The sequence below is a fragment of the Mobula hypostoma genome, chromosome 4, assembly GCF_963921235.1.
Source record: "Mobula hypostoma chromosome 4, sMobHyp1.1, whole genome shotgun sequence".
Taxonomy (NCBI): domain Eukaryota; kingdom Metazoa; phylum Chordata; class Chondrichthyes; order Myliobatiformes; family Myliobatidae; genus Mobula; species Mobula hypostoma.
The window spans coordinates 147,290,591-147,315,525 of NC_086100.1; the positions used below are offsets into that span (position 1 = coordinate 147,290,591).

At 40.4% G+C, this 24,935-nt stretch overlaps 1 protein-coding gene across 3 annotated transcripts in view; it reads left to right on the forward strand.

Moving 5' to 3' along the window:
* sclt1 (sodium channel and clathrin linker 1) overlaps positions 1-24,935 on the forward strand; it is an 88,493-nt gene that overhangs the window by 34,714 nt on the left and 28,844 nt on the right. For all 3 annotated transcript variants that reach the window (XM_063046663.1, XM_063046664.1, XM_063046665.1), the window contains exons 14-17: positions 6,983-7,160; positions 17,796-17,894; positions 19,850-19,921; positions 21,373-21,447. In XM_063046663.1, the coding sequence (XP_062902733.1) occupies positions 6,983-7,160; positions 17,796-17,894; positions 19,850-19,921; positions 21,373-21,447 (424 nt within the window). The remainder of the gene's footprint in view (positions 1-6,982; positions 7,161-17,795; positions 17,895-19,849; positions 19,922-21,372; positions 21,448-24,935) is intronic.

Below are 24,935 nucleotides of genomic sequence, written 5' to 3' on the forward strand. Positions count from 1 at the left end.
TCAACAATCATTCTGCAGTCAGTGTAATTTGGATCACATTTCTTTCTCCTTTCTGATGTTTGATCTCAATAACAACTGAAACTCTCGACCATATCTCCATGCTTTTATACATTTTTTGCTACACAATTGGCTGATTGCAGTAGATATCTGCATAAATGAGCAGATGTATGGGTGTACCAATTAAAGTGGCCACTGAGTGTATCAAAGGAGCAGAGAATAAAATGGAGCATTGTGTAGGAGAATTAATCCCTCAGAAATAATACACTTAATGGATAGACATTATTGTTGAATGCCATTTTATTGCTTGTTTACAGATTTACTAAAGATGCATGAAATTTACATGAATCTGTAGGTAATGCTATCTCCTAATCCAACTATCTACATAACTTTTGAAACAGTTAGTATTCATGTGTTAGCCAGAAAAGTGAGAATAGATAGGCTCTTTGACTATCATTGACATTAAGAGAGCAAGATTGGAATCCATTTTTTTAAAAAACACATTAAAAGAGGGAGAGTACATTTGTTGCTCTCAACAATCCCAAAGTGCTACAAAACTAATGAATTGCTTTTGAAAATAATCGGATAAAGTGGTAGCAGATATCAAAGCCAATTAAGACTGTTGGTTATACCATTTACAAGAAAGATTGTCTGTTGATTGTATAACCATGAGGCTAAAAGTGAAGTGTTAGATGAATTACTGCAATCCATTAGTGTAAATTGAGTTTGAGAAGAGGGAAGTGCATAACACAACATGAATAGTTCTGTTAATGAAACAGAGTTTACATGAGTTTTTCTATGGTGGATTTCTACAGAAAAGTGGCCTGCAAAAATTAATTTGTTATCTATTTTCCCTACACGAAATATAGCAATCCAAATAAAGATATCACTTAGTGCCAATAGATATTTTTTAAGGGGTTAATGTAGACGTTGCTTTTAACTGCAAAAAGCTGGAATATAAATGGCAGAAATTATAGCTGTGCATACCTGAGAATTGCTAAAGCAAAGATTGCCTTTAGTTCCACATATGATTATCCTGAATGACTAGCTTGGCAAAGGGAGTGTGTAGTACTGATTTACCAAAGTGATACTGGAGTTAACAGTAAGGGAGCAAAAAACAGGTTTTATTAACAAGCTTTGTATTTACTTGTGGTACAGAAGCTGAAATAACTAAGCTGCTCAAAATAAAATGGAGCAATTATTGTCTGTGGGGTTATTATTTCAAAATGTACTAAAGAAATGCCAAGAAGCAATAGTTTGTACAAAATAATAGAAATCTGAAACTCACTGTCACCTGTTGAGGTGAGATCACTTGGAAATTTTAGAATGGAGGCTCATAGATTTTTGTGATGGGCCAGGACATGAAAGGTTATGTAACCACGATGGGTAGATTCAATTCAAATAGATAACTGAATGATCAAAAATATTTGGGGCGTTGTGTGTGTGTCCGTGCTCCAGTATAAACCAACATGGCCACTTACTTCATTAATGCAAATATCTAAGCAGCCAATCGTGTGGCAGCAACTCATTGCATAAAACATGCAGACATGGTCAAGAGATTCAGTTGCTGGTCAGTCCAAATATCAGAATGCGGAAGAAATATAATCTGAATGGCTTTGACTGTGGAATGATTGCTGGTGCCAGACAGTGTGGTTGAGTAGCTCAGAAATTACTGGTCTCCTGGGATTTTTACGCAAAACAGTCTGTAGAGAATGGAGCAAAAAAACAAAAAAAAAATCTATTGAGCAGCACTTCTGTGAGTGAAAATGCTTTGTTAATGAGAAGAGGTCAGAGGAGAATGGCCAGGCTGGTTCAAGCTGACAGGAAGGTGACAGTAACTCAAATAACCATGCATTACAACAGTGGTGTGCCAAAGAGCATCTCTGGAACGTAAAACATTTTGGACCTTCAAGTGGATCAGCTACAGCAGTAGAAGCAAATGAGGGTGCATACAACAAAGCAAAAAATTAGTGGGAAGATAAAGATAAAAATTAGTGGGAAGCTTTTAGAAACCCACAGAAAGTAACTAAAAATCATTAGGAAAAAGATGAAATATGAAAGCAAGCTTGCAAACAATATCAAGGTGGATGAAAAAAGCTTTCTCAAGTATATATAAAGATGAGGGTGGATATAGGGCCTCTAGAAAATGAGGCTGGAGAAATAATAACAGGGGAGAAGGAGATGGCAGATGAACTAAATGAGTATTTTGCATCAGTCTTCACTGGAAGATACCAGCAGTGTGCCTTGTGTTGAAGGTTGTGAGGGAACAGAAGTGAGTGCAGTTACTATTACAAGGGAGAGGGTGCTCAAAAAGCTGAAAAATCTAAAAATACTTAAGTCACCCAGTCGAGATGAACTGCACCCTAGGGTTCTGAAACAGGTAGCAGTAGAGATTGTGGAGGTATTAGTAATGATCTTTCAAGAATCATTGGACTCCGTTATGGTTTGGAGAACTGGAAAATTGTAAATGTAACTCCACTCTAAGAAAGGAGGGAGGCAGCAGAAAGGAAATAATAGACCAATTAGCCTGAGCTCAGTGATTGGGAAGATGTTGGAGTCAATTGTTAAGGATGAGGTTATGGAGTACTTGGTGACACTGGACAAGATGGGACAAAATCAGCATTAGTTTCTTGAGGGAAAATCTTGCCTGACAATTCTTTGAGGAGATTATGAGTAATAATAAAAGGAATACAGTAGATAAAAGGAATACAGTAGATCTTGTATATTTGGATTAAAGGCCTTTGATAATGTGCCACACATGAGGCTGCTTATAGACAATAGGTGCAGGAGTAGGCCATTCGGCCCTTTGAGCCAGCACTGCCATTCACTGTGATCATGGCTGATCATCCACAATCAGTATCCAGTTTCTGTGTTATCCCCATAATCTTTGATTCCACTATCTTTAAGAGCTCTATCCATCTCTTTCTTGAAAACATTCAGAGACTTGGCCTCCACTGCCTTCTGAGGCAGAGCATTCCACATATCCACCACTCTCTGGGTGAAAAAGTTTTTCCTCAATTCCGTTCTAAATGGCCTACCCCTTATTCTTAAACTGTGGTCTCTGGTTCTAGACTCACCCATCAGCAGGAACATGCTTCCTGCCTCCAGCGTGTCCAATCCCTTAATAATCTTATATGTTTCAATCAGATCCTCTCTCATCCTTCTAAATTCCAGTGTATACAAGCCCAGTCGCTCCAATCTTTCAACATATGACAGTCCCGCCGTCCCGGGAATTAACCTCATAAACCTATGCTGCACTCCCTCAATAGCAAGAATGTCCTTCCTCAAATTTGGAGACCAAAACTGCACACAATACTCCAGTTGTGGTCTCACCAGGGCCCTGTACAACTGCAGAAGGACCTCTTTGCTCCTATACTCAATTCCCCTTATTATGAAGGCCAGCATGCCATCAGCTTTCTTCACTACCTGCTGTACCTGCATGCTTGCTTTCAGTGATTAATGTACAAGAACACCTAGATCTCGTTGCACTTACCCTTTTCCTAACTTGACTCCATTTAGATAATAATCTGCCTTCCTGTTCTTGCCAACAAAGTGGATAACCTCACATTTATCCATATTAAACTGCATCTGCCATGCATCCGCCCACTCACCCAGCCTGTCCAAGTCACCCTGCATTTTCATAACATCCTCCTCACATTTCACACTGCCACCCAGCTTTGTGTCATTTGCAAATTTGCTAATGTTACTTTTAATCCCTTCATCTAAATCATTAATGTATATTGTAAACAGCTGCGGTCCCAGCAGTGAACCCTGCGGTACCCCACTGGTCACCGCCCGCCATTCCGAAAGGAACCCGTTAATCGCCACTCTTCGTTTCCTGTCAGCCAGCCAATTTTCAATCCATGTCAGTACTCTGTCCCCAATACCATGTCCCCTAATTTTGCCCACTAATCTCCTATGTGGGACTTTATCAAAGGCTTTCTGAAAGTCCAGGTACACTACATCCACTGGCCCTCCCTTGTCCATTTTCATAGTTACATCCTCAAAAAATAATTCCAGAAGATTAGTCAAGCACGATTTCTCCTTCATAAATCCATGCTGACTCGGACCTATCCTGTTACTGCCATCCAAATGTGTCGTAATTTCATCTTTTATAATTGATTCCAGCATCTTTCTCACCACTGATGTCAGGCTAACCAGTCTATAATTCCTTGTTTTCTCTCTCTCTCCTTTCTTGAAAAGTGGGACAATATTAGCCACCCTCCAATCCACAGGAACTGATCCTGAATCTATAGAACATTGGAAAATGATTACCAATGCGTCCATGATTTCTAAAGCCAACTCCTTAAGTACCCTGGGATGCAGACCATCAGGTCCCAGGGACTTATCAGCCCTCAGACCCAACAGTCCATCTGACACTATTTCCTGCCTAATATAAATTTCCTTCAGTTCATCCATTACCCTAGGTCCTTTGGCCACTATTATATCTGGGAGATTGTTTGTGTCTTCCCTAGTGAAGACAGATCTGAAGTACCTGTTCAACTCATCTGCCATTTCCATGTTCCCCATAATAAATTCACCCTTTTCTGTCTTCAAGGGCCCAATTTTGGTCTTAACTATTTTTGTCTTTTTCACATACCTAAAGAAGCTTTCACTATCCTCCTTTATATTCTTGGCTAGTTTACCTTCCCTCATTTTTTTCCGCGTATTGCCTTTTTAGTTCTTCTGTTGCTCTTTAAAATTTTTCCAGTCCTCCAGCTTCCCACTCATCTTTGCGATGTTATACTTCTTCTCTTTTATCTTTATACTGTCCTTTACTTCCCTTGTCAGCCACAGCCTCCCCTTACTCCCCTTAGGATCTTTCTTCCTCTTTGGAATGAAGTGATCCTGCACCTTCTGCATTATTCCCAGAAATACCTGCCATTGTTGTTCCACTGTCATCCCTGCTAGGGTATTGTTTCATTGAACTTTGGCCAGCTCCTCCCTCATAGCGCCATTGTTCCCTTCGTTCAACTGTAATACTGACACTTCCGAGTTTCCCTTCTCCCTTTCAAATTGTAGATTAAAACTTATCATATTATGGTCACTACCTCCTAACAGCTCCTTTAACTCGAGGTCCCTGATCAAATCCAGTTCATTGCACAACACTAAATCTAGAATTGCCTTCTTTCTGGTAGGCTCCAGTACAAGCTGTTCTAAGAATCCATCTCGGAGGCACTCCACAAACTCCCTTTCTTGGGGTCCAGTACCAACCTGATTCTTCCAGTCTACCTGCATGTTGAAATCCCCCATAACAACTGTAGTATTACCTTTGCTACATGCCAATTTTAACTCCTGATTCAACTTGTACCCTACATCCAGACTACTGTTTGGGGGCCTGTAGATAACTCCCATTAGGGTCTTTCCACCCTTAGAATTTCTCAGTTCTATCCATACTGACTCTACGTCTCCTGATTCTATATCCCCCCCTCGCAAGGGACTGAATATCATTCCTCACCAACAAAGCCACCCCACCCCCTCTGCCCATCAGTCTGTCCTTTCGATAAGACGTAAAGCCTTGAATATTCATTTGCCAGGCCCTGTCCACTTGAAGCCATGTCTCTGTTATTCCCACAACATCATACTTCCCAATTTCCAGCTGTGCCTCAAGCTCATCTACTTTATTTCTTATACTTTGTGCATTCATATATAATACTTTTAATTCGTTACTCCCCTCACCTTTCATATCAATTCTTATTTCACTTGGCCATACTGTATGATCCCTTCTTGAGCTTTCTGCTCCGTTGATTCTGTTGTCTTTCTTAACTTTTCTTATTAAGTTAAGAGTCCATGGTATTACAGGAAAATTATTAGCATAGCAGAGCATTGGCTGATGGGTAAGAGGGACCTTTTCTGATTGGCTGCCAGTGACGAGTGGTGTTCCACAGGGGTCACTGTTGGGACTGCTTCCTTTTATGCTGTATATCAGTGATTTAGATGGTGGAATTGATGGCCTTGTTGCCAAGTTTACAGATGATACAAAGATTGGTGGCGGGGCAGGTAGTATTGAGGAAACAGGAAGGCTGCAGAAGGACTTGGACAGATTAGGAGACTTGGTAAGAAAGTGGCAAACAAAATACAATGTTGGGAAATGCATGTTTATGCACTTTGTTAGAAGAAATAAATGTGAGACTATTTCTAAACGGGGGGAAAGTCAAAAAATCTGCGATGCAAAGGGACTTGGGAGTCCTTGTCCAGAGCACTTTAAAGGTTAACTTGCAGGTTGAGTTGGTGGTGAGGAAGGCAGATGGAATGTTAGCATTCCTTTCAAGAGGTAGAATACAAGAGCAGGGATGTGAGGCGTCACCTTGAGTATTGTGACTGTTTTGGGCTCCTTATCTAAGAAAAGATGTGCTGGCATTGGAGAGGGTTCAGAGGAGTTCAAAAGGATGATTCCGGGAATAAAAGGGTTATCATATGAGGAATGTTTGATGCCTCTGGGCCCTTACTCGCTGGAATTTAGAAGGAGGGTGGGGGGGGGTTCTCATTGAAACCTTTCGAATTTTGAAAGGCCTAGACCTAGTAGATGGGGAAAGGATGTTTCTCATGGTGGGGGGGGGAAGTCTTGGACAAGAGGGCATACCCTCAGGCTAGAGGAGTGTCCATTTAAAACAGAAATTTCTTTCGCTAGAGGGTTGTGAATTTATGGAATTTGTTGCCACAGGCAGCTGTGGAAGCCAGGTCGTTAGGCTATTTAAAGCAGAGCTTAATAGGTTCTTAATTGGCCATGGCATCAAAGGTTTCGGGGAGAAGGCCGGAGAATGGGGCCGAGGAGGGGACCAAAGAAAGGATCAGTTATGATTGAATAGCAGAGCAGACTCAATAGGCCAAATGGCCTAATTCTGCTTCTATGTCTTACGGTCTAAGGCAACACTGAGTTCCTTCCACTGCTGTACCTATAAACTAGCCACCGAGAGTTTTTCAACTGAGCAGCCAAGCACATGATCCTTGCACTGTATAATCTATTTTAATACTGTGTTTGTAGATTGCGGGCAGCCGTACAAGCCTCAGAGCAGTTGAAAAAGGAGAAAATTAGTTTTGAGGTGCAAGTTCGTGAACTTAGGGAAAAATATACTCAGGCAGAAAATGAGAAATATGTGGCAGTGGCCAAGGTTCGAGAAAGCATGCAACTCCTTGAAGAAGCAAACTTGAAGAAAGATCAGGTAAGATTTCACAGCAGGCTTTGTCCTAAGGCCCATAAAAATGCTAAAGGGGAAGTTATTTTGTATCTTTGAAAGCTTAATGGAATTAAGAATTAAGTACACAGAATTTTAAGTAACTTGATGGGGCTTTCAATACAATTTTAATGTATTTGAAGTTATTTTTTTCAAAACATTGGAAAAATATCGAATGTGACTTATAAAAATGTAGACAAAACTTTTTTAAAAAGGCAAAGGAGAATAAAGATGTTGAATAGAGAGAAGAAATTTTGAAATGTTGAACTCTGAAAGACCGTTCTCCACTGAAGATTCTTGAGTGCTCTGGATTGGAATTTGAGAGTTGCTACAAAGAAAGTGGCTGATGACTTGGAGAAAATTAAACAAAAGGATGTGAATTTAAAATTGTTAATTGACTGACCGACCAATGTTAAAAGGAACAGGAATGATGAGGAAGAGGATGTGTAGGATAGGACATAAGCATAAAACATTTGGAAGTGCTGAATCTTATGGGCAAAAGGGAGGATGGCAAGAGAAATTGGAGCAATAAAGATGTCAATAATGTTGGAGCATTATTGGAGCAATTAGCTGTTAGAAATTGTACATTTTCTGCATTATTGGAAAATACAGTATTTTCTAATTCTGCAGAATTTGCAGATTTAGATGGTTTAGAAGCAGTATTTGACCATGGAGAGGATGCCAGGTTTACCATAGAATTGGCTCCTTTTACGACTACAACTAATAAACAAAATGGAGTCAGGAAGGATTACAAAATTGATGGAAGGAGCTAATCATAACATTTTCAGATATCCTTCCATTAAATTTTCAATCATTTAAGATCAACTTAAATCTTAAACCAAAATCTGTATCTCAATCTGCTCATCAGTGTCTCTGTTGCTATTGGAGGAAGGGGGTTTAGGGAATACTCCCAATAGAGGGATATCTCCTTTCCTGTTTCTGACTTTCTCCCACGTTGTATCAGTTTACAAATCCTCCACAATGTCCTCCTCTCTGCGACTGTGATGCTGTTCCTGATTAGCAATGCCACTCCGAAACCTCTTTTACCTCCTTCCCTATCCTCCTTCAAACATCTAAACCGCAGAACATACAGCAGAATATGTCCCCTTGTGACAATCAAGTGTCCGTAATAGCCACAACGTCATGTTCTAAGTTCATCAACCTTGCTCCTGATACTGCTTGCGTTAAAATAGATAAATTTCAACTAACTGTAATTAAGCTCGATCCAGTGCCTATTCTTCCTTAGTATTTCATTGCATGCTGCATCTACTGTTCCATCCTCTGTCCTATCACTCTGGCTCCCAACCCCCTGGTTTAAACCCTTTCCAGCATTAGCACACCTGCCCTCAAGGATATTGGTCCCCCTCAAGTTCAGGTGTATCTACTCCCTTCCTCAGAAAAGATCCCAATGATCCACAAATTTGAAACCCAGCCCCCTGCATCTATTCTTCAGCTTTCATCAGGAAGCAGGAGCAGGAGCCTTGGGTCCTTGGTCCCAGGCCACCAGGTTCAGAAACAGTTATTACCCTTCAACCAATAGGCTCCTGAATCAGAGTGGATAACTTTACTTACCACAATACTGAACTGATCACTGACCGTAACCTGTGGATTCACTTTCAAGAACTCTACAATGCATGTTCTCAGTATTATTTGTTTACTTATTTATTTTAATTATATTATTACTATTTTCTATTAGCTCAGTTTGTCTTTTGCACGTGTTGCTCAGCAGTCTTTATGTGTAGTTTTTCATTGATTCTATAGTATTTATTTGTTTTACTGAATGCCTGAATGAAAATGAATCTCAGGGGAGTATTTGGTGACATATACTTATTTTGATAATTTTTCCCGAATCTTTGAACACATTCTACTGAATGGTATGTTGCCTCCAAGGAGCCAGGGTCAGGAATGTCTCGGATCGGGTCCACGGCATTCTAAAGAGGAGGGTGAGCAGCCAGAACTCTTGATACATATTTGCACCAGTGGCATAGGTAGAAAAAGGGAGGAGGTCCAGAAAAGAAAATTTAGGGAGTTGGGTAGAAAGCTGAGAAGCAGGGCTTCCAGACTATTAATTACTGGATTGCTGCATGTGCCAGATGCCAGTGAGGGTTAGAGTAGGATGCATTGGAAGATTAATGTATGCCTGAGGAACTGGTGCAGGAGATAGGGCTTTAGATTTCTGGATCATTAGCATTTCTTCTGGGGATGATATGACCTGTACAAAATGGACAAATTACATCTGAACACAAGAAGGACCAATATCCTTGTGGGCAGGTTTGCTAGAGCTTTTGGGGAAGTTTTAAACTAACTTGGCAGTGGCATGGGAATTAGAGTGAACCGGCTAAGGATGGGCAATTGGTAGGAAGATAGATGCAACGTGCAATGAGGCTGTCAAGGACAGGCAGATGATGGGGCAAAATTGCAGTCAGTGAGATGAGTTGCAATGGAACATAGCCACAAAATTGAGAAGGGTGTCAAATACAGGACTGAAGGTATTATATCTGAATGTTTGCAGTACACAGAATAAGGTAGATTTTCTTGTCGTGCAGTTAGAAATTGGCAGGTATGACGTGGGCGTCACTGAGTCGTGGTTAAAAGAAGATCATAGTTGAGAGCTTAACGTCCAAGGATACACTTTGTATTGAGAAGACAGGCAGGTATGCAAATCCTTAGAAAGAGGTGACATGGAATTAAAATTAAGCAGAACTCAGCACGGATTCCTTAAAGGAAAATCCTGCCTGACAAACCTATTACAATTTTTTGAGGAAATTACACGTAGGCTAGACAAGGGAGATGCAGTGGATGTTGTATATTTAGATTTTCAGAAGGCCTTTGACAAGGTGCCACACATGAGGCTACTTAACAAGATAAGAACCCATGGAATTACGGGAAAGTTACATACGTGGATAGAGCGTTGGCTGATTGGCAGGAAACAGAGAGTGGGAATAAAGGGATCCTATTCTGGTTGGCTGCCGGTTAGCAGTGGTGTTCCGCAGGGATCAGTGTTGGGGCTGCTTCTTTTTACATTGTACATCAACGATTTAGATTATGGAATAGATGGCTTTGTGGCTAAGTTTGCCGACGATACGAAGATAGGTGGAGGGGCCGGTAGTGCTGAGGAAATGGAGAGTCTGCAGAGAGACTTGGATAGATTGGAAGAATGGGCAAAGAAGTGGCAAATGAAGTACAATGTTGGAAAGTGTATGGTTATGCACTTTGGCAGAAAAAATAAATGGGCAGACAATTATTTAAATGGGGAAAGAATTCAAAGTTCTGAGATGCAACGGGACTTGGGAGTCGTCGTACAGGATACCCTTAAAGTTAACCTCCAGGTTGAGTCAGTAGTGAAGAAGGCAAATGCAATGTTGTCATTCATTTCTAGAGGAGTAGAGTATAGGAGCAGGGATGTGATGTTGAGGCTCTATAAGGCGCTGGTGAGACCTCACTTGGAGTACTGTGGGCAGTTTTGGTCTCCTTATTTAAGAAAGGATGTGCTGATTTTGGAGAGGGTACAGAGAAGATTCACTAGAATGATTCCGGGAATGAGAGGGTTAACATATGAGGAACGTTTGTCCGCTCTTGGACTGTATTCCTTGGAGTTTAGAAGAATGAGGGGAGACCTCATAGAAACATTTCGAATGTTAAAAGGCATGAACAGAGTGGATGTGGCAAAGTTGTTTCCCATGATGGAGGAGTCTAGTACGAGAGGGCATGACTTAAGGATTGAAGGGCGCCCTTTCAGAACAGAAATGCGAAGAAATTTTTTTGGTCAGAGGGTGGTGAATCTGTGGAATTTGTTGCCACGGGCAGCAGTGGAGGCCAAGTCATTGGGTGTATTTAAGGCAGAGATTGATAGGTATCTGAGTAGCCAGGGCATCAAAGGTTATGGTGAGAAGGTGGGGGAGTGGGACTAAATAGGAGAAAATGGATCAGCTCATGATAAAATGGCAGAGCAGACTCGATGGGCCGAATGGCCTACTTCTGCTCCTTTGTCTTATGGTCTTATGGTCTAAAAGATGTAGAATCCTGGTGGGTAAAAAGACCCTGGTGGATGTTGTTAGAGTCCTCCGAATAGTAGCCAGGACGTGGGCTACAATTTACAATGGGAGATAGAAAACAAATGTCAAAAGGGAAATATTGTAATTGACATGGGGGATTTCAATATACAGGCAGATTGGGAAAATTAGATTGCTGCTGGATCCCAAGAGAGTGAATTTGTAGAATGCTTATGAGATGGCTTTTCAGAGCAGCTTGTGGTTGAACCTACTAAGGGAAAGGCATTACTGGATTGGGTATTATATAATGCACCTGATTTGCTTAGGGAGCTAAAGTTAAAGGATCCCTTAGAAGACAGTGATCATAATATAATATGTCCCTGCAATTTCAGAGGTAAAAGCTAAAGTCAGATCTATCATTATAACAGTGGAGTAAAGGGAATTATGGAGCCATGAAAGAGGCATTGGTTGATTGGAATAGGACGCAAGCAGGGATGATGACAGAACAGCAATGGCTGGAGCTTCTGGGAGAGATTGGGAAGACGCAGGATAGATATTTCCCAAAGAAGAAATAGTATTTTAAAGGCAGGATAATGCAACCGTGGCTGAAAAGGGAAGTCAAAAACAACATAAAAGCAAAGGAGGGCATATAATAGAACAAAAATTAAGTTTGTAAAAACCAACAAAAGGGAACAAAGTGAAGGATATCCAAAGAGCTTTTACAGGTATATTAAGAGTAAAAGGATTGTAAGGGATAAAATTGGTCCTTTTGAAGATCAGAGTGGTTGGCTATGTGCGGAACCGAAAGAAATGGGGGAGATCTTAAATGGGTTTTTTGCATCTGTATTTACTAAGGAAACTGGCATGAAGTCTATGGAATTAAGGGAAACAAGTAGTGAGATCATGGAAACTGTACAGATTGAAAAGGAGGAGGTGCTTGCTATCCTGAGGAAAATTAAAGTGGATAAATCCCCAGGACCTGACAGGGTGTTCCCTCGGACCTTGAAGGAGACTAGTGGGTAAGTTATTGGAGGGAGTACTAAGAGAGAGAATCTACAAGCATTTGGATAGGCAGGGACTTATTAGGGAGAGTCAACACGAGTTTGTGCGTGGTAGGTCATGTTTGACCAATCTATTGGAGTTTTTCGAGGAGGCTACCAGGAAAGTGGATGAAGGGAAGGCAGTGGATGTTGTCCACATGGATTTCAGTAAGGCCTTTGACAAGGTCCCGCATGGGAGGTTAGTTAGGAAAATTCAGTCACTAGGTATACATGGAGAGGTGGTAAATTGGATTAGACATTGGCTCAGTGGAAGAAGCCAAAGAGTGGTAGTAGAGAATTGCTTGTCAGAGTGGAGGCCTTTGACTCGTGGTGTGCCACAGGGATCAGTGCTGGGTCCATTGTTATTTGTCATCTATATCAATGATCTCGATGATAATGTGGTAAATTGGATCAGCAAATTTGCTGTTGATACAAAGATTGGAGGTGTAGTAGACAGTGAGGAAGGTTTTCAAAGCCTGCAGAGGGACTTGGACCAGCTGGAAAAATGGGCTGAAAAATGGCAGATGGCGTTTAATACTGACAAGTGTGAGGTATTGCACTTTGGAAGGACAAACCAAGGTAGAACATACAGGGTAAATGGTAAGGCACTGAGGAGTGCAGTGGAACAGAGGGATCTGGGAATACAGATACAAAATTCCCTAAAAGTGTCGTCACAGATAGATAGGGTTGTAAAGAGAGCTTTTGGTACATTGACTTTATTAATCAAAGTATTAAGAGCTGGAATGTTATGATGAGGTTGTATAAGGCATTGGTGAGGCCGAATCTGGAGTATTGTGTTCAGTTTTGGTCACTAAATTACAGGAAGGATATTAATAAGGTTTTGAAGAGTGCAGAGAAGGTTTACAAGGATGTTCCCGGGACTTGAGAAACTCAGTTACAGAGAAAGGTTGAATAGGTTAGGACTTTATTCCCTGGAGCGTAGAAGAATGAGGGGAGATTTGATAGAGGTATATAACATTATATGGGTATAGATAGAGTGAATGCAAGCAGGCTTTTTCCACTGAGGCAAGGGGAGAAAAAAACAGAGGACATGGGTTAAGAGTGAGGGGGGAAAAGTTTAAAAGGAACATTGGGGGGGGGCTTCACACAGAGAGTGGTGGGAGTATGGAATGAGCTGCCAGACGAGGTGGTAAATGCGGGTTCTTTTTTAACATTTAAGAATAAATTGGACAGATACATGGATGGGAGATGTATGGAGGAATATGGTTCGTGTGCAGGTCAGTGGGACTAGGCAGAAAATGGTTCGGTACAGCCAAGAAGGGCCAAAAGGCCTGTTTCTGTGCTGTAGTTTTTCCTATGGTTTCTATGGAACAAAAAGAGCCATAAGGAGGAAAAAGATGATATATGAAGGTAAGCTAGGCAATAATGTCAAAGACTATACATTTTTTTTCAGATATATTAAGAATAAAAGAGAGGCAAGAGTAGATATCGGACCATTGGAAAATGATTCTGAAGAGACATAGACATAGAATGGGGACAAACAAATGGTGGACAAACTAAAGTATTTTTACATCCATCCTCACTGCAAGATATGAGCAGTAAGTCAGAAATTTGAGCGTGTCGGGTGGCAGAGATGAGTGCAATTGCTATTATTAGGGAAGCTAAAACATCTCAAGGTAGATAAGTTATCTGGACCAGACGGACTACACCCAAGGTTCTGAAAGAAGCATGTAAAGAGATTGTGGTTTCTAAAATCACTGGATTCTGGCATGGTTCCAGAGGAATGGAACGTTCCAAATGTCACCCCACTTTTCAAGAACGGAGGAGGCAGAAAGGAAGTTTTAAGCCAGTTGGCCTAACCTCCATGTTTTGGAAGATGTTGGAGTCGATTGTTAAGGATGAGGTCTCAGGGTACTTGAAGGTACATGATAAAATAAGCCAACGTCAGCATGGTTTCCCTAAGGGAATCTCTTACCTGACAAATCTATTGGAATTGTTTGAAGAAGTAAGCAGGGTAGACAAAGCATAGACAATGGATATTGTGTACTTTGTTTTTTAGGAGGCCTTTGAAAAGTTGCAGCACCTTTTAGATGGGCACATGGATGAAAGAAAAATGGAGGGCTATGTGTGAGGGGAGATTGATCTTAGCGTAGATTAAAAAGTCAGCACATCATTGGCTGAAGGCCTGTATTGTGATGTACTGTTCTATGTTCTTAACTGTTGGACAAACAATATCACAAAGATGGTAACATTTTTTATATGTTTTCTATATTTCATGCAGTTTAAAAACGTATCTAGATATTTCTAGATAAGAGTATAATAAAGCTTAATACTTTCCATATGAAATTAAGGCAGTACAGTCAAATGTATGTTTTAAGGAGCGTTGAAAGTAGAGGTAGATAGTTTTGGACAGATATTTCCCCATTTTTGGAATTGGATGTCTGAAAGTGTAACCAGAATGGCAGAGTAAGAAATGCAACAGTAAAGAAGAGGCCAAATAATTTTTTTTTAAAAAGTAGTGAAATAGTGTTCATGGGTTCAATGTCCATTTAGAAATTGGATGGCAGAGGAGAAGAAGGTGTTCCTGAATCTCTGACTGTGTGCCTTCAGGTTTCTGTTGCTCCCTCCTGATGGTAACAATGAGAAGAGGGCATGTCCTGGGTGGTGGGAGGTCCTTAATGGTGGACGCCACCTTCCTGAGTGTGGTGCGTGGCCAAGTGGTTAGGGCGTTGGACTAGCGATCTGAAGGTCGTGGGTTCGAGCCTCGGCCGAGGCAGCGAGTTCTTGAGCAAGGCACTTAACTACACAATACTCCAGTCTACCCAGCCGAGAATGGGTACTGGCAAAAATGCTGGGGGTTAACCTCGCGATAGACTGGCGTCCTATCCAGTGGGGTGGGGAGTCTCATACTCTCAGTCGCTTCATGCCACGGAAGCCGGCGTAAGCACTGGTCAGATGGGCCACGAGGCTCGTGACAGACTTTAATCCACCTTCCTGAGGCACTGCTTCTTGAAGATGTCTTGGATATTACAGAAGCTGGTACCCATGATGGAGCTGATGAAATTTACAACTGTCTGCAACTTACTTTGATCCTGTGCATACCAGACAGTGATGCAGCCAGTAAGGATTTGAGGTTTTGTTTAAATTTGTTGAATCAATTCTGTATGACTATGTATTTTAATGAATACAGGAGTGGGGAAACGTGGAAGAGACTTTATGCAGGTTGAGTAAGACCAGCCCACACTAGCTGGGGCACCATGTAAAAAGGTAGGCAGGGGTGCACTGGTTCCATCCAGTTGTATTTTGCTTGCAGGATGGTTTCAATAAGAGATGAACTAAGGCTGGCAGAGGATCGTTGAAGTGGTGGGCTGATGTAGATGATATAGCTGGTGAATGTTTGGCAGATCTTGTATTTCACTAAGAATACAGCAAGAGAGAGAAATGTTTATGGCACACAGTTTGTGGGGACTACGCTCAAGTTCAAGTATTTAATTGGGGGACGTTTCAGCTTCTGAACAAGCAGCATGATCATTGAGGCAGTGGAGAGGAAGAATGATTCAGAAGATATTGAAATACAGGTGAGTGTTATCAGTGAATACATGGAAGTACTTTTTTTTTGTCGTAGTAATGGAAGTGCAGTCTTTGAATGAGATAGTTGCAGGGAGTCACAAATGGGCCCTTAAACAACTACAATGCAAAAGTATTTTGGAGATGACTTGGAAAATGGGTAAGGAAAGGAGTGAAGGCAGGCTTACCCAGCTAGAAAATGGTAAGGATGGGGTGACCATTTGTATCAAAACATTGATAGATGAAGGAGTAATTCATCCCAGAGTAATGGTAGGCAATAGAAGTCATGCATTTAGTACATATTTTACTAATATTTAAGTATATATCATTGATGAGAAAAATTATTATACTTCCTTGAGCGTAGTTTTTTAAATTAATTACTAGATTTATTAATACTCTTTTAACCATACTTTAGATGTACTGACAGCCACCTAGTAGCTTCAAAAGCTCTGTAATCAGAGCTGATATCATACTGACATGTCTACAAATAGATTGATTTTGGGGTAAATTTATCTTGATCTCTCACTTGAATTTGCTACACATTTTTAGAGTTTTACAGTAGATATGTTATCTCATTGAGTTCAGCTTGAATAACTCTGTCCATAAGTTGACTGCGCACCACTGATGAACTGCCATAGGTTTTACCTGCTTGATTTCCTGGTTGATTGCAACAAGATGCTACAACATGCTTCAACAATGTTCAATAATGATATAATTAGCTATTTTTAAGTTGAATAGGTGCAGGTAGCTAATAAGGACTACTGTATTTTTGTTATGTGCTACATTTCTATCATTTCTTTAAGCTTTAAGCATGTTGCAGATGCTAGAAATCCAGAGTAACACACAAAAAACTCAACAGGTCAGGCAGTATCTATGGAGAGAAATAAACAGTTGACATTTCAGGCCAAGACCCCTCATCAGGACAGGAAAGGAAGAAGCCAGAAGAAGTTGTTGGGGGAGGGGAAGGAATATAAGCTTGCCAGGTAGTAGGTGAAACCAGGTGAGTGGGAATGTGGATGGGAGAAAGGGATGAAGTGAGAAGATGGAAGCTTTTAGGAAAGGTAAAGGTCTGAAGAAGAAGGCATCTGAGTGGAAAGGAGAATGGACCATGAGAGAAAGGGAAGGAAAGGCACCAGAGGGAGTTGAGGAGCAGAGAAGGGGAAAGAAGGGGCCAGAGTAAGGAATGGGAAAAGAGAGGAGGAGGGTGAAATTGCAGGAAGTTGGCAAAATGAATGCTTATGCCATCAGGTTGGAGGCTACACAAAAACAAAACATGAGGTGTTTCTCCTCCCTCATTGTGGCAGTAGAGAAGGCCGTGGACTAAAATATTAGAGTAGGAAATTCTGCCTGTTGTGATGGAGTGAAGGTGCTCAACAAAGTGGTCCCCTAATCTATGCCAATTTTCATTGATATAGAGAAGGCTACACCGGGAACACCAAATACAGCACGTAACACCGATAGACTTGCAGATGAAGTGTTCCTTACCTGGAAGAATTGTTTGGAGCCCTGAATGCTATTGAAGGAGGAGGTGCAGTATGTGTACCACTTGAAGAGATAAGTGTTAGGAGGGAGATTAGTGAGGCAGGAGAAATGAGTCACGGAGATGGTGATTCCCGTGGAGAGTGGTAGTGGGATCAGGGTGAGATCTGTTTAGTAGTATGATCCCATTGAACGTAGCAACAGTTACAGAGAGTGAGGCGCTAGATGCAGAGGCTCATATGGTGGTAGGTAAGGACAAGGGGAACTCTACCCTTGTTACAGCTGTGGGAAGATGGAGTGAGGACCAGTGTCTGGGAAATGGAGGAGATGTGGGTGAGGGCAGCATCAATTGTAGAAAGAATCCCCATTCTTTGAAGGTGGAAGATATTTCATATCTATAAGTCTTTGTTCATTTTGAATTACACTTTGGGATAAGTTTGTTGATCACTCACTTTGGGGTCATCTTATTAGATATAACTGCTCCTTAAATATGACGTGTGAAATTAAAATACAAATGGTAAAAAATAAAAGAAACAAAATCACCAAGATACTCATTTATTTTCAAATTTTTGCAAACCATTCAGATATTACTACGTGAAAAACAAAAGGATGAAGAAGTGGTAAAAGTGAAAGAAGCCATGGTTCAGCTTGTTCAAGAAGCTGCTGCTCAAATCAGAAAGGAGGTTAAGTCAGATGATTTTTCTACATTTATTTAATTCTGATGGTTGAACACATGGCCCTAACTTAATGTTCAATATGGTATCAATAATTTAAAACAAGTAGAAAATATAAAACATATAAGCACTTCGGTAACTTAAGGTTTCAGTTTGCTATTACTTTAAGTCTTGCAGCTTCAAAGCATTGTCAAAAGTTTGTTTAATCATGTTGGAAGACATTGAGAATAACCATGGATAATCAGTCTGACTGAGAGAAAAATCAAAGCTTTGAATGTCCACAAAATTTCTGTTCAGTTGTGAGTGAAATCAAAGGAATGATTCCTTAAGATGAGGAAATTCAAACCTTTTGAATTTATCCCATAAACTATTAACTTTGGCAGATCTGTATTTTATTTGTATGTTACTGGTTCAGAATTTCCTTTGTCGAAAGCAATTCCAGTTCTACAAAACTGACCACACCATGTCTGAATGGCTAACTTGTTTTGATTATGCCCAGATCTATGAGGAGGCAAATGAACAGAGCATTAATCAGCCTGATCAGCAGTCACTTAGTCAGTGAGCAAGGTCTGTTTCTTATGGTACAACAATCATTTCAAATTTAGTCGACTGATCCACTCTGAGTATCTAAGAACTGTAACCAAGAGTCAATTGAAACTATACAGGTATGCCTTGTGTGTAATTAGTTAGGTAAAGACTGATGACCAACACTCAATTGAATCTAATTGCAATGAAGAGCATGAAATTGGCTCATTAATTGGCTGACACTGCTACAGATCAGTTAGTTTTAAAAGAGGAAATGAGCCATTTTCAGAACAATCCTATTGCTTTCTTTAATGCTGGAGTATATATTATTTGTCAAAATTCAGTTAGAAAACTTAAAAACATTTTTTTAAAACATTTATGAGTTAGCATGGTTCTTCAGCGTAATTTCACTTTGTTGGACATGCAAGGGTCCTGCACGTTGTGGATATTAATTTTAAAATTTGGTAATAATTGCCATATTACGCTATTATCCATGAACTAATAGTTCTAATTTAATTGACGTTGACCCTGTAGACAGAGGATAGTGAAAAAAACCACCGAGTGTTTCATAGGGATCTCCCTACCCCCTATTTGTGACATTTACCAGGAGCATTGCAGACGAAGGGACCAGAGCATTGTTGAGGATCCCTACCACTTATGCCACAATCTCTTTGACACACTACAGTTACGAAAGAGGTACAGAAGCATCAGGACTCGGACTGCCAGACTGGGTAACAGCTTCTTCCCTCAGGCTGTGAAACTAATGAATACACTGCTGCCACTGAGGTCTCCTCACTAGGACAGTGAGCTGTTTACTCTTTACCTGAGCTACGCTTTACTAAATGCATTTTGATTTATATTTTAACTTATTTATAGTATGTTTTGGTTTATGTGTTGTGTGATACATGTGTGGGTGCACTGTGGTCTGGAGGAATATTTTGTTTGGCTGTATACATGTACAAGCAGATGACAATAAACTTGAACTTTATTTAATTTGAATTCAAAGCAAATGACATTTTTGTAGAGTAGTGTATTGGGAAGTGATCTACAAACCATCCCTCAGTTAAGAATGCATAAGTAATATACATCTCTAATATGAATGAGTTCCTATATTATTGAATTTAAAAGTACAACATGCATACATGCATTCATTCCTGCAAATGGTAGAACTAGTTTTCTCTCCCCACTTTTAGTAGTTGTTCTTTCTTATCAGTCTCATGTGCTTTTGATGTATTCATTATAATATTGTGGAGGAATAGTAGGTTTTGTATATTTCTGGAGTTAAAATGGAACCTACTCATTGCCCTGGGACAGACTGTATTGTTTAATATATTTGTTGTAGGTGCTTTAAAATGAACCAAACCATTTTTTAAAACTTACATTGAAGTAAAATGTACAAAGAATATGCAATAACATTCTCAATTTTGTTTTTGTTGCAGGTTGAAAGTGTCAGGAAACAAAGTAATCTAAGGATTTCTCGTTTAACTGAGGAATTATCTGATATGCAAATAGTAAGTGTGACATCCAAACTGAACGTGTCAACTTTATAACAGTAAAATGTGGTGAAGGCAGCTGAACATGATCCAGAATTGAAATACTTGCTTATTTATCTTATTCATAAATGTTCTTCAGTTGAAGTTGAAAGCAAATGTGGATTCATAATGAGGGCAAAGGCAAGTTGCATTGAAGTACACAGGATGAAGTATAGCCTGTTGGTCATTAAAAACACAAATAGATAAGTTCACTATTAAGAAAGGTATAAATGAAAACTTGGGGCAAATTTGCCTAAATGGAGGTGATGTTTTGAATATAAATACATACAAGTTTATTAATGCTTATGCAGATAGGTAAGCAACTACAGAGTCACTGAGAGATAATTTCCAAAATTAAACCCTTATTTTCCAAGCAATATTCCTGTCCATTTTAGTACATCAGAAATGAATTCATAGCAAATGAAATGTACTTATTGTTGTAAAATAGCTAAGTCAGCAGCCAGTTTGTACACAGCAAGCTCCCACATCAAATAATGTGGTAATGATCAGGTAGTCTGTTTTAATATTGTTGATTTAATGGTGTTATTGAAGGGATAAATATTCAGTGAGGTAGTGTCCCTTGTGACAGATTGCCAATGCTGGAGAAATTCAGCAGATCAAGCAGCATCTGTGGGAGGAGAGGGATTATCATTTTTTTTCAGATCAGAACCCTGCATCAGGATACTCCTGATCTTTGGCAATAACTTTTAGTATATTTTGTATCCACTGCAGAGAGTATTTGGAGACTTAGTTCAATATGTACTTGTTTTTAGTATGTCAAGGTACATTGTGCTTGGGAAATAAAACTATATCTTTAAGAGTTGCGCAATCTACGAGGCAGCACTTGGACTATTTCAAACTGCTTTTCCGATTTTATTATAGGAAACTATTTAGTACTTTAATGAAAATAAATACAAAATAACTTTTTAGCCAATTATCAAGTTCAAGCCTTTTTTAAAAACATGGTTAGACATTCCAATCACTGAGGTTTATTTGTCAATGTTATATATCGCTTAATTTGAGAAATTGTTAATGTTAAACACTACGAATGACCAGTGCAGACAAAATAAATACACATTGCAAAAGCCTTTATTGCTTTTGGTGTTGAATGATATGGAGATGCCTCAATTAAAATGAATCACTATCACAAACAGACACTCTTCTGAAATAAAAGCAGAAAATGCTGGAAATATTCAGTTGGTTAACCAGAAGAAAAGAACCGAGTTTTTGGGTTGATGACCTTTTATTAGAACTCTTTGGTTTATCAACTGAAAAAGTTAATTCTGTTCATCTCTCCGTAGATGCTGCCCGACCTATCAAAAATTTCCAACATTTTCTATGTTTATTTTAGTTTTTCAGCATCTGAAGCTTCTCTAAAATGGTAGGTTTAAATTCTTTACCAACTTTTATGATATGCATCCGTCTGATAGAATTGTGAAGATAAACAAGGTCAGATTGAACGAGCCAGAAGAGAGAAGCGAGCTGTAGAAGAAGAACTTGAAAAGGTAAAAAAAAAATGACAGTTTTATTGAATAAATTCTTAACTTGTGCAAACATCCATTGCTTTCCTCTCCAACCTAATTTTCTTTCTGCATTGTATGATACTTAGTTACAATAGAAATTGCAAGTCCTGCACACTTTGAATATCACTTCTACTTTATACTTTATTGTCGCCAAACAATTGGTACTAGAACGTACAATCATCACAGCGATATTTGATTCTGCGCTTCCCACTCCCTGGATTACAAATATTAAATATTAAAAATAGTAAAAATTAGTAAATATTAAAAATTTAAATCAGAAATCATAAATAGAAAATAGAAAAATGGAAAGTAAAAAAACCGAGAGGCAGGTCCGGATATTTGGAGGGTACGGCCCAGATCTGGGTCAGGATCCGTTCAGCAATCTTATCACAGTTGGAAAGAAGCTGTTCTCAAATCTGGCCCTACGAGTCTTCAAGCTCCTGAACCTTTTCCCAGAGGGAAGAGGGATGAAAAGTGTGTTGGCTGGGTGGGTTGTGTCCTTAATTATCCTAGCAGCACTGCTCCGACAGCGTGTGATGTAAAGTGAGTCCACGGACAGAAGATTGGTTTGTGTGATGTGCTGCGCCGTGTTCACAATCTTCTGCAGCTTCTTTCGGTCTTGGACCGGACAACTTCCATACCAGGTTGAGATGCACCCTAGAAGAATGCTTTCTACGGTGCATCTATAAAAATTAGTGAGGGTTTTAGAGGACAGGCCAAATACCTTTCGTTTTCTCAGGAAGTAAAGGCGCTGGTGGGTCTTCTTGGCCGTGAACTCTGTTTGGTTGGACCAAGTCAGGTCATTTGTGACATTGACCCTGAGGAACTTAAAGCTTTTGACCTGTTTCACTTGCGCACCACTGATGTAAATGGGGTCGTGCAGTCCGCTACTCCTTCTGAAGTCAACAACCAATTCCTTCGTCTTGCTGATGTTGAGGGATAGGTTATTGTCTTTGCACCATGCCACCAGGTTCTTAATTTCCTCTCTGTACTCAAACTCATCATTACCCGAGATACGGCCTACAATTGTTGTGTCATCAGCAAACCCCCATGAGTTTGATGGAAGCTTGGCTACACAATCATGGGTTTACAGTGAGTACAGCAGGGGGCTGAGTACACAGCCAAGTGGGGCACCGGTGCTCAGAGTGATTGTAGAGGAGAGCTTGTCCCCTATTTTTACAGCCTGGGTCCTGTCTGTGAGGAAGTTGAAAATCCAGCTGCAGATCTGAGTGCTAAGGCCCAGGTTCCGGAGCTTAGGAATCAGTTTATTTGGAATGATGGTATTAAAGGCAGAGCTGTAGTCAATGAAAAGGAGCCTTACGTATGTGTCTTTATTCTCCAGGTGTTCTAAGGAGGAATGTAGGGCCAAAGAGATGGCATCTGCCATTGACCTGTTGCTCCGGTAGGTGAATTGCAAAGCATCGAGGTTGACCGGTAGGCTGTGGTTGATGTGTGCCATAACCAATCTCTCGAAGCACCTCATAGCAATTGATGTCAGAGCCACAGGTCGATAGTCATTCAGGCATGCCACTTTGCTCTTCTTCAGCACTGGGATTATCATTGCCTTCTTAAAACACGAGGGGATCTTAGACTGAAGCAAGGAGCAGTTGAAGATGTCAGCAAACACTCCAGCTAGCTCGCTTGCACAGGCCCGGAGAACCCCTTCCGGGATGCCATCTGGGCTGGTCGCCTTCCTTGGATTAATCTTCAGGGACCCTTCTCACGCCCTGCTCGGTGACAATGAATCTCGATGCCACCAGGTCCAGTTCATCCGGAGGGAGCAGGACGCTCCTGTTCTGTTCGAATCTTGCGTAGAATACATTAAGTTCATCAGGAAGAGAGGCGCCACAGTTATTGATATTCCCAGCCTTTTCTTTGTGCCCAATGATCTCATTTAGACCCTGCCATAGTCTACTGGCATCCCTTTGGTTAGCCTGGGCTTCCAACTTGGCTCGATATTGCCTCTTGGCGCCCTTAATGGCTTTCCGGAGTTCACGCCTGGATTCCGTGTAGCGACTGCTATCCCTGGACCTAAAAGCCACAGCTCTAGCCTTTAAAAGGGACTTGACCTCATAATTCATCCAAGGTTTCCAGTTAGGGAATATCCGGATCGTCTTGTGAGACACACAGTCCTCCCTGCATTTCCAAATAAAGTCTGTGACAGCTGAGGCATACTCATCGAGGTTAGCTGCCGAGTCCTTGAATACTAACCAGTCCACCGATTCAAAGCAGTCACGGAGGACCTCATCCGTTTCCTCCGTCCAACGCGACACTACTTTTGACACCGTGACCTCCCGCTTCATTTTCTGTTTGTAAGCTAGGAGGAGTACGGCCTGATGGTCCGGTTTTCGGAAGTGAGGTCGTGGGACGGAACGGTAGGCATCCTTGACTGCTGTGTAGCAGTGGTCAAGTATATTCGGGCCTCTAGTGGGGCAGGAGACATGTTGGTATAACTTTGGCAGCGCCTTTCTGAGGTTGGCCTGGTTAAAGTCCCCGGCTGTAATGAGCGAAGCCTCTGGATACCTGGTCTAACTATTTTAACTGACATTGTTATATTTCTCCCATTTGGATAAGATCAGGTAAATAGTTCAGATATTTGAGATGAAACAGAAAACGCTAGCAATGATGGGTCAGGCAGTCTCTATGGAACTATGGAGAGCAAAATAAAGCCAACATTTCGGGCCAATTGCTTTCAATCTGTTGTGTTACATATTGTGAATGGACTGGAGGTAGAAAAAAATACCAGTGATTGGTGAGGCACATTGACACTTGGGCAGAGAACCAGAGAGTAAGCAACATCAGGCCAAGTGACACTCTTTTAAAAAAAATAGTAAAACAATTCAGTATCAGTGATTGTCTTACAGTTTTGAGTGAAGACCATGACTCTTTAAACTATTATTTTATGGATTTCTAGCTCTTGTTTTAAGATGTCTGGCTGCCGGCCACAGCTTGATCAGCATGTGCCATAATTACTATGAGATTTCTTACAGTTAGCCTTTAATCTCTTTAGTTCTGCATTTTCATACAAAATACCTTTGCCAATTCTTTTTGTCCCTTAGCATTCTTCTATGCTGCCCACCTGCTTGACTGATCTTGTTTTGTAAACTGTGAGCATGAAAATTTGACTTAAGCAGTAAAACACTTGAGGCTTGAATAATTAGTGTGGTAATTGTAAGAAATGGAATGACAATAAATAAGTTGGGTGTTTTTTCTCTCATAAGTTGCACAACATTACATCTTAAAAATCAGTTCTCTTGTCTTCTACAGAATATAAAGTATAAGTGTGCTGCTAGGCTTCAGAAGCTATGAAAGTCTTCATTGTTATTTATTTTACCAATAATGCCAACATTTAAAACTTTAAAAAAGCAAGGAACAGAGTGTCCATGTATCAGCTTTTATATTTGAATGACTACAGACTAGTTTTGTGCTACCTTCTCAGACTTAATGTGCTGTATCCACAATTTTAATTT